Below are 10,890 nucleotides of genomic sequence, written 5' to 3'. Positions count from 1 at the left end.
AGTTAAGTCTTTGAAATTGTTGCATGCTTCGTTTATGATTTTGTTCAGTGTAAAATGGCTTTATAAATGAAATTTTTTTATCAACCTACGTGACATCAAAAATGGTTGAGAAAGCAGTGATGATTACTAAAACTGTCGCGATGATTGTGAATTATTCTGAATGATCCATATTCTGAATGATCCATCCCCACTGATCAAAGGAATGTGATAAATCAGGCGAGATTGGGGCACTGGTAGTTAAGTGATCTCTCAAGTGTTCTATCATAACATTTACAATCCTTCATCACTTTCAGTCCAAATTAAGTGGTTGCTTTTGATGCCACTGAAATGTGATAGTAGTGACATTGTAGCTCTCAAACTATAAAACGTCATAATACAGCAATAAAATACTTCTTCCCTATGAAGGTCATGGGACCATGTGCCCGCCTACCTTTATTTCATTGGTCGATAAATATTCAGGAAGTAGGCCTACCGCAGCGGGATCCTATTGGATTGGTGTGAAACACAGAGTGAGAAAATAACCAATCACATCACTCATATCCTCAAGCGTCAAAAGTAGCTAGCTTGGTCCAGCCATTCTGTTGCTGTCTTTTCAACGTGAACAACGGCGTTTCCTCCTTATAATCGGAGCTTGTTCAAAGTAAGATACATCTATCACTATGGCTGCTTACAAGCTGGTGTTGATCCGCCACGGAGAGAGCAACTGGAACCAGGAGAATCGATTTTGTGGCTGGTTCGACGCCGATCTGAGCGAGACTGGAGAACGGGAGGCGAGGAGAGGAGGACAGGCCCTGAAAGGTGGATTCTTGTTCTATTTTATTTGACCAGCTAGTTACTTACATTGTAGGATACTATACCAGACACAACACATCAAATGTGTCTTCACTAATGCAACTGGCTTTGATTGTACATGTTCATCTCTTGTTTATTGAAAGGTCTGTGGCAGCAGCGACTACAGCAATTTCGAAGGCTGTGTGCCTGCACATTTGGCATTTTTTGCCGCTTGAAGGGATCTCAACTATCCTATTGATGATTTACAATAGAAATTGTAGTTGTGAAACTTGTTACCCAATACCAGCAACGTTACGTGATTACTCCATCGATTTGACATAGGATGAAGGTGTGTTTTTGGTGGTGTCTCCCCGTTGTCAATCACGCCCTCATTTTCACTTTGACCATGCCCCTTTCTAATGAGGAAGTTCGATTAAGTGCACTGGGCTATGAAGTAATACGTGAACGGGAAAAAGCGGTGAGGGAGGAGCGCCTCTCTCAAATCGAACAGTAATATTCGGTGCTCGGTTATGTTGTCAACAAGGCAGCATGATTAATTGGGAAGGCAGATAAAGCCTTTGTATCAAAAGCAATCACTTCTGCATGTGAAAACACAGAATCCTACTCATTACTCCACGTGCTGGTGGCCAGAACGGGGGCACATGGCTCACGCCCGGGACGCAGCCCGGTTCCAAATCGAATGCAATCAACGCTAACCCGGTTCACTCGGGGCATTAATAGAATCCTCTCATGCTCTCTATGGTTGGGCGCCTATGGTGGGGCTCCGCCTATTAGTTCAGCCCCCTTTCACTGTGGACAAATGAGCAACGGAGATCCGGTCTCTACCGCTTTTGACGTCACAGCTTTTCCAAAGGATGTGAACGTGCCGTTCTAGACGTGCTGCTTCGTACAATGAATGAAATCAAGCCTTTCTCAGTGTGTTGGTTAGGGAAATATCTGGTGTTTCTGACTGAATAGTCATATTTGGTTCAACTAAAGCTTTTAGTAACCTATGCTGTGTTTGCTGATGAATTTGAGAAGTGACGTTGCTTGCCTGAATGATGTATAAAGAGTCTATAGCAGTGTTCAAGTGTTGTGGGAGACCCATGGGGCGGCGCACAATTGGCCCAGCGTCGTCCAGGGTAGGGGAGGGAATGGCCGGCAGGGATGTAGCTCAGTTGGTAGAGCATGGCGTTTGCAACGCCAGGGTTGTGGGTTCGTTTCCCACGGGGGGCCAGTATGAAAAAATATTTAAAAAAATTATGTGCACTCACTAACTGTAAGTCGCTCTGGATAAGAGCGTCTGCTAAATGACTAAAATGTCAATGTTGTGCACTCCATTTACAGTAAACTCCACTCCTGGTCCTGTAGAACTAGTGCAAGCTTTTGTCCCAACCCAGAACTTGACCATTGGTTGATTTCCTAGTCTTACTCTATCCGTCCATCCATCCACCCACCTTACCACAAATCATCCTGAATCAAACCCGATCACATCCTTTCTCTTCTTCAGATGCCGGCTATGAGTTTGACGTGTGCTACACCTCAGTCCTGAAGAGGGCCATCCGCACTCTGTGGCTGTGTCTGGACAGCATTGACCAGATGTGGCTTCCCGTCCACCGGACCTGGCGCCTCAACGAACGCCACTACGGTGGCCTGACGGGGTTAAACAAGTCCGAGACTGCTGCCAAGCATGGAGAGGCTCAGGTGAAGATCTGGAGGCGGAGCTTTGATATACCTCCTCCCACCATGGACCCGGACCATGACTTCTACACCATCATCAGCAAGGTGAGGGACACACAGAGACACGCATTCACACACACATACACTCACTATTATGGGTGAGAATTTGCATGATTATATATGACATCAGACAACAACAGAATATACATCTTTCTTTAGGCAAGCTCACTCACATTGGGAAGAGCCTATAGTGGAAGTCTCGGCAGATTTAGATATTGTTGTTGACGATTGGGTTTCTCCCTGTACTAGTGTGTTTCTGAGGGCTACAGTAAAGCATGTCGCAAAGTATCACCATGTGTTTTCCCCAGTTCATTGATGGACCGGCCCCTTAACAGGAGGCATGATCAGAGTATGGGGACTCTGATTACATAGATGCCCAGCCAAGGCCGCCGTCATGGCAACCCACCAGTGTTCCGTCAGAGGGGCAGTACCAGAGACTATTATGGATTGTGTGTTCTGCTGAGGAGAGTGCTTTAGGTTATAATTGCTTCCCAAATGACACCCTATTCCCTATATAGTGCACTACTTTTGACCAGAGGCTCAGGTCACAAGTAATGCACAATATAAGGAAAAGGGTGCCATTTGGGATGTATCCAATGTGTCTGTGCCCTCTTTGTCTAGACCACCAGGTCCCATGGGAAGACCACAGGGCAGGGAGGGCCAAATCCATTCCTTAAGTGTTGCTGTTGTGTGCAGGATTTTGTTTCATCTTAGCACTTATTATTGAACTGTAATCATCGATTTGATTGAAGTAATGTTTGAGCTAAGGGGGAACAAAAAGCCTGCACACTCTGCGACTCTGAAGGACTGGAGTTGTCCATCCCTGGACTAGACTAGGGATTTCAGTTTTCATTCTCTCCCAAGGACGTTGCTATGATCAGCACTTGATATAATCTACAGGGACAGCGTTTCCTCAAGCATAGTGGTGGTTAATCCTCCTGACCATTTAAAACAAAAACAGCTGTTTTCTTCTGCCTCATCTGGTCATACACTACATGGCCAAGTGTCAGCTGAAGTGTTGTCAAGTTCGCTGCCATTGGACTCTGGAACAGTGGAAACACGTTCTCTGGAGTGATGAATCACGCTTCACCATCTGGCAGTCCGACGGACAAATCTGGGTTTGGTGGAATCCAGGAGAACACTACCTGCCCGACTGCATAGTGCCAACTGTACAGTTTGGTGGAGGAGGAATAATGGTCTGGGGCTGTTTTTTATGGTTTGGGCTAGGCCCCTTAGTTCCAGTGAAGGGAAATATTACAGCTACAGCATACAATGACATTCTAGACGATTCTGTTCTTCCAACTTTGTGGCAACAGTTTGGGGAAGGCCCTTTTCTGTTTCAGCATGACAATGCTCCCGTGCACAAAGCGAGGTCCATACAGAAATGGTTTGTCGAGATCGGTGTTGATTAACTTGACTGGCCTGCACAGAGCCCTGACCTCAACCCTATCGAACATCTTTTGGGTGAATTGGAACGCCGACTGCGAGCCAGGCCTAATCGCCCAACCTCACTAATGCTCTTGTGCTCTTGTGGCTGAATGGAAGCAAGTCCCCGCAGCAATGTTCCAAAATCTAGGGGAAAGCCTTCCCAGAAGAGTGGAGGCTGTTATAGCAGCAAAGGGGGAATCAACTCCATATTAATGCCCATGATTTTGGAATGAGATGTTCGACGAGCAGGTGTACATACAGTGAGGGGGAAAAAAGTATTTGATCCCCTGCTGATTTTGTACGTTTGCCCACTGACAAAGACATGATCAGTCTATAATTTTAATGGTAGGTTTATTTGAACAGTGAGAGACAGAATAACAAAAACAAAATCCAGAAAAACGCATGTCAAAAATGTTATAAATTGATTTGCATTTTAATGAGGGAAATAAGTATTTGACCCCCTCTCAATCAGAAAGATTTCTGGCTCCCAGGTGTCTTTTATACAGGTAACAAGCTGAGATTAGGAGCACACTCTTGAAGGGAGTGCTCCTAATCTCAGTTTGTTACCTGTATAAAAGACACCTGTCCACAGAAGCAATCAATCAATCAGATTCCAAACTCTCCACCATGGCCAAGACAAAGAGCTCTCCAAGGATGTCAGGGACAAGATTGTAGACCTACACAAGGCTGGAATGGGCTACAAGACCATCGCCAAGCAGCTTGGTGAGAAGGTGACAACAGTTGGTGCGATTATTCGCAAATGGAAGAAACACAAAAGACCTGTCAATCTCCCTCGGCCTGGGGCTCCATGCAAGATCTCACCTCGTGGAGTTGCAATGATCATGAGAATGGTGAGGAATCAGCCCAGAACTACGCGGGAGGATCTTGTCAATGATCTCAAGGCAGCTGGGACCATAGTCACCAAGAAAACAATTGGTAACACACTACGCCGTGAAGGACTGAAATCCTGCGGCGCCCGCAAGGTCCCCCTGCTCAAGAAAGCACATATACATGCCCGTCTGAAGTTTGCCAATGAACATCTGAATGATTCAGAGGAGAACTGGGTGAAAGTGTTGTGGTCAGATGAGACCAAAATGGAGCTCTTTGGCATCAACTCAACTCGCCGTGTATGGAGGAGGAGGAATGCTGCCTATGACCCCAAGAACACCATCCCCACCGTCAAACATGGAGGTGGAAACATTATGCTTTGGGGGTGTTTTTCTGCTGAGGGGACAGGACAACTTCACCGCATCAAAGGGACGATGGACGGGGCCATGTACCGTCAAATCTTGGGTGAGAACCTCCTTCCCTCATCCAGGGCATTGAAAATGGGTCGTGGATGGGTATTCCAGCATGACAATGACCCAAAACACACGGCCAAGGCAACAAAGGAGTGGCTCAAGAAGAAGCACATTAAGGTCCTGAAGTGGCCTAGCCAGTCTCCAGACCTTAATCCCATAGAAAATCTGTGGAGGGAGCTGAAGGTTCGAGTTGCCAAACGTCAGCCTCGAAACCTTAATGACTTGGAGAAGATCTGCAAAGAGGAGTGGGACAAAATCCCTCCTGAGATGTGTGCAAACCTGGTGGCCAACTACAAGAAACGTCTGACCTCTGTGATTGCCAACAAGGGTTTTGCCACTAAGTCGTGTTTTGCAGAGGGGTCAAATACTTATTTCCCTCATTAAAATGCAAATCAATTTATAACATTTTTGACATGCGTTTTTCTGGATTATTTTGTTGTTATTCTGTCTCTCACTGTTCAAATAAACCTACCATTAAAATTATAGACTGATCATTTCTTTGTCAGTGGGCAAACGTACAAAATCAGCAGGGGATCAAATACTTTTTTCCCTCACTGTACATTTATACATGCATACGTACATACAGTGCATTCCCGAAATTATTCACACCCCTTGACTTTTTCCACATTTTGTTAAATTACAGCCTTATTCTAACATTTATTAAATTGTTATTTTTCCTCATCAATCTACGCACAATACCCCATAATGACAAAGCAAAAACAGGTTTTTAGAAATGTTTGCAAATGTATTAAGTAAAACACTGAAATATCACATTTACATAAATATTCAGACCCTTTATTCAGTACTTTGTTGAAGTACCTTTGGCAGCGATTACAGCCTCGAGTCTTCTTGGGCATGAAGCTACAAGCTTGGCACACATGTATTTGGGGAGTTTCTCCCATTCTTCTCTGCAGATCCTCTTAAGCTCTGTATGTTCGATTGGGTTCAAGTCCGGGCTTTGGCTGGGCCACTCAAGGACATTCAGAGACTTGTCCCGAAGCCACTCCTGCATTGTCTTGGCTGTGTGCTTAGGGTTGTTGTCCTGTTGGAAGGTGAACCTTTGCCCCAGTCCAAGGTCCTGAGCGCTCTGGAGCAGGTTCTCATCAAGGATCTCTCTGTACTTTGCTCCGTTCATCTTTCTCTCGATCCTGCCAGGTTTCCTCCAGACATGACGCTTGGCATTCAGGCCAAAGATTTCAATCTTGGTTTCGTTAGACCAAAGAATCTTGTTTCTCATGGTCTGAGAGTCCTTTAGGTGGCTTTTGGCAAACTCCAAGCGGGCTGTCATGTGCCTTTTACTGAGGAGTGGCTTCGTCTGGCCACTATACCATAAAGGCCTGATTGGTGGAGTGCTGCAGACATGGTTGTGTCTGAAAGATTCTCCCATCTCCACAGAGGAACTCTGACAGAGTGACCATCGGGTTCTTGGTCACCTCCCTGACCAAGGCCCTTCTCCCCCGATTGCCCAGTTTTGCCGGGCGGCCAGCTCTAGGAAAAGTATTGGTGGTTCCAAACTTCTTCCATTTAAGAATGATGGAGGACACTGTGTTGTTGGGGAACTTCAATGCTGCAGAAATATTTTGATACCCTTCCCCAGATCAGTTTCTCGACACAATCCTGTCTCGGCGCTCTACGGACAATTCCTTCGACCTCATGGCTTGGTTTTTGCTCTGACATGCACTGTCAACTGTGGGACATCATATAAACAGGTGTGTGCCTTTCTAAATCATGTCCAATCAATTTAATTTACCACAGGTAGACTCCAATCAAGTTGTAGAAAGATCTCAAGGATGATCAGTGGAAACAGGATGCACCTGAGCTCAATTTCGAGTCTCCTAGCAAAGGGTCTGAATACTTATGTAAATAAGGTATTTCTGTCTTTATTTTTATAAATTTCTAAACACCTGTTTTCGCATTGTCATTATGGGGTATTGTGTGTAGATTGAAGAGGGGGAAAAAATAATTGTATCCATTTTAGAATAAGGCTGTAACGTAACAAAATGTGGAAAAAGTCAAGGGGTCTGAATACTTTCCGAATGCACTGTACATACATACGTACATATTTTAAAGGCCCAATGCAGCTGATTTTATCTCAATATCAAATAATTTCTGGGTAACAATTAAGTACCTTACTGTGATTGTTTTCATCAAAATGGTTAACCATGAATAAAAATAGCTTTTTAGCAAGAGCAATTTCTCAAGCAAGAATTTTGGTCTGAGTGGGGAGGGGAAAACTGAAAACTAGCTCTTATTGTCAGAGGTTTGGCACGCTGTTTCTTATTGGTCTATTAACTAATTTACCGCCTGGTGATGTCACCAGACAGACCAAAACTCTATCCCACCAAAACAAGCTGAAATTTCAGGCGGTCTTTTCAAACAGCTCTTATTATTATTATTATTATTATTATTATCATATTCACAGTGTCACAGTATTATTCCAACCTCGTAGTGTGGAAATAGTTTATTAGGTACACCCATCTAGTACCGGGTCGGACCCCCCTTTGCCTCCAGAACAGCCTGAATTATTCGGGGCATGGAAACGTTGCTCAATTGGTGTCAAGGAACCTAAAGTGTGCCAGGAAAACATTCCCCACACCATCGCCAACAGCCTGTACCGTTGACACCAGGTAGGATGGGGCCATGGACTATGCTTCTTACGCCAAATCCTGACTCTGCCATCAGCATGACGCAACAGGAACCGTGATTCGTCGCACCAGGCAATGTTTTTCCACTCCTCAATTGTCCAGTGTTGGTGATCGCGTACCCACTGGAGCCACTTCTTGTTGTTTTTAACTGATCGGAGTGGAATCCAATGTGGTCGTCTGCAGCAATAGCCCATCCGTGACAAGGACGACGAGTTGTACGTTCAGAGATGCCCTTCTGCACACCACTGTTGTACTGCGCCGGTATTTGCCTGTTTGTGGCCCGCCTGTTAGCTTGCACAATTCAACTGATTTCACCCACAGGACTGCCGCTGACTGAATGTTTTTTGTTTGTCGCACCATTCTTGGTAAACCCTAGACCCTGTGGTGCTTGAAAAGCCCAGGAGGCCGGCCGTTTCAGAGATCCTGGAACCGGCACGACTGGCACCGACAATGATACCATGCTCAAGGTCATTTGTTTTGCCCATTCTAACATTCAATTGAACAGTAGCTGAATGCTTCGATGCATTTATATAGCAAGCCATGGCCACGTGACTCACTGAGCAAACCATTTTCGTGAACGGGGCAATAAACTGGCCACGGAGTGTATATAAAACACCGCAAAATCATGTTTTTGACTGCACCGGGCTTTTAAAAAAATATTTGTATTCATGGTGCTGTTGTATAGCACAAGGTCTTTTGGTGTTGTTTCAACTCTGGTGAGTTAATGTATTGCATAGGAGTGCGATATAGGAGGGTAAAGTTCAAAGTTCAGCTGAGATCAGAATCAATTGGTGAAAGCGTCATTTGCACTGTCAGGGGTCGTGATGTGTTTAGAAATCTACAAGTAGGACTAGCAAAGATGTACAGAGGCATAGGCCTACTGGTCTTTATAGGCTAAACTTTTGGAAATATGCAACTAATTTGTCTGACTTCTTCAATGTAGAACCAAAAGTACTGGACAGTTGAAGGCGTTTGTGCCCCCTGATATATTTGGGGTGCATGACCCCCCTGGCTGCGTTTGTACAGGCAGCCCATTTCTGATATTTGTTTTACTAATTGGTCTTTTGACCAATTAGATCAGCTCTTCTGACAATAATTGGGCAAAAGATCAGAATTGGAGTGCCTGTGTAAACGCAGCCTATAGTGACAACTGCTGATGTAAAAAGGGCTTTATAAATGCAATTGATTGACTGAAAGCAATATGGTGGTATGAAGGTTTAGGCCCAGATTGCTGTTAAGCATTTTTCTGTTTGTTGACATACTACATTCTATCTCCCATCTTTTCTTTAGGACCGTCGTTATGGCGAACTGTCGGAGGAGCAGCTTCCATCCTGTGAGAGCCTGAAGGACACCATCGCCCGGGCACTGCCCTACTGGAACGACGAGATTGTGCCCCAGATCAAACAGGGCAAGAGGGTTCTCATCGCTGCCCATGGCAACAGCCTCAGGGGCATTGTCAAGCATCTCGAGGGTAAGTAGTAGGAACTGCGTAGAACCGTGATCTCTGACCGCTTGGCTCTGGAGAGCCACAGGGTGTGCAGGCTTTTGTTACAGCCTTTCACTAATACACCTATTTTGAAATCATCAACTGTTCATGGTCACAATTAGTCGGATCAGGTGTGTTAGTGCTAGTGCTGGGCTGAAACAAAAGCCTGCACACACAGTTTCTCCCCAGGACTGGAATTGAAGTTTATACTGGTTGGTTTCTAGGAAGTACTGGTCTGTGGTACTATCGTTTTACTTCCTACACATTCTAATCTGTGTCCGTCTGTGTGCTCCTTCTTTTTTTGTATACACTTTCTTAGTTATGATTATTTAATTTACATGATTTATGTTGTCGTCATTGATCAACCATAACCCCTATGTCCTGCTCTGTGCTGCCCCCTGCAGGTATGTCTGAGGAAGCCATCATGGAGCTGAACCTGCCCACAGGCATCCCCATCCTGTACGAGCTGGACAAGAACCTGAAACCCGTCAAGCCCATGCAGTTCCTGGGGGACGAGGAGACCGTCAGGAAGGCTATGGAGGCAGTGGCAGCCCAGGGCAAAGTCAAGAAGTAGACAGCGAGAGGGGGCACTGTGCATCATGGTGTAGGAAGTTGCACTTATTTACAGATCTAGGATCAGATTTTATATTTGCCTCCCATCAATTCCTAACCTTCCCGAGCATGTAAAACTGACCTTAGATCAGTGTCTATGGGAAGCTTCATTCTACTCCATGTGGCACAGAGTAGGGGTAAAGGGATATGGGTTGTAGGAGGGGGGTCAGTAATACTACAGCTCTCAAAGGAGCTCACACACACACTGTACTTGCAGTCCAAGAAACATAAGCACTAAGAATGTGTGATCGTATTCAACTCTACTGTGCATAGAAAGTCTAACAAGTGGATTATAAAGTAACTAATAAGTTAGTATAGATTAATATTGACCAAGCCACTTCTATGGGGACCACTGACTACTCTATCAAATCACAGTCATCATTTCACTGGCTTATTATTGTGTCTCTGTAAAACAAATAAAACGTATGTTTCCCCTGTTTAACGATGGATCATTGAGATTACTAATGTGATGATAAAGCCTTTATTTATTTGAAAATATTTAGTCTTGCGTTACCATACTTCCTAGTCTCGCTAGAAAATAGTATATATTTAGATGTTATAGAATAATATTTGCACTTGAAAACGTAAACAGTTCTACAGAAAAAAGGGTCCAGCTAGTTGTTTCACTATCATAGCAAATTAACAAACTGTTAAAACCACAAAATGGGAGAATAGGGGAAACGCAGTGGAAAATACAGAAAGATAGAATGAATATTTACACTAAACACAAGGTTGTACTGGTTCTTTTATTTTCCACTGTGCTCTGTCTGTGGTCGTACAATTCACTGTAAAACCACTCTATCAGTAGCTGGAAGACGGCTTCCATCTCCTTCGAGAGCTATGGCAGAGACTGAATACCTCTTTCTCCTCTGCCCCCTTGCCTTGGATGGTACTTCTGTGTGTCGTG

At 44.6% G+C, this 10,890-nt stretch overlaps 1 protein-coding gene across 1 annotated transcript; it reads left to right on the top strand.

Moving 5' to 3' along the window:
- Positions 1–527: 527 nt before the first annotated feature.
- On the top strand, positions 528–10,425 carry LOC311127822 (phosphoglycerate mutase 1-like). The gene is made up of 4 exons (XM_084159702.1): positions 528–798; positions 2,282–2,556; positions 9,176–9,356; positions 9,776–10,425. The coding sequence occupies exons 1-4, from the start codon at positions 660–662 to the stop codon at positions 9,943–9,945; spliced, it is 765 nt and encodes a 254-aa protein (XP_084015828.1). The 5' UTR covers positions 528–659; the 3' UTR covers positions 9,946–10,425.
- Positions 10,426–10,890: the final 465 nt, after the last annotated feature.

Source organism: Coregonus lavaretus, assembly GCF_964263955.1.
Source record: "Coregonus lavaretus genome assembly, chromosome: 1".
NCBI classification, from domain to species: domain Eukaryota; kingdom Metazoa; phylum Chordata; class Actinopteri; order Salmoniformes; family Salmonidae; genus Coregonus; species Coregonus lavaretus.
The sequence above is the reverse complement of the archived record's forward strand: the minus strand, read 5'-3'. Positions and strand labels throughout refer to the sequence as shown.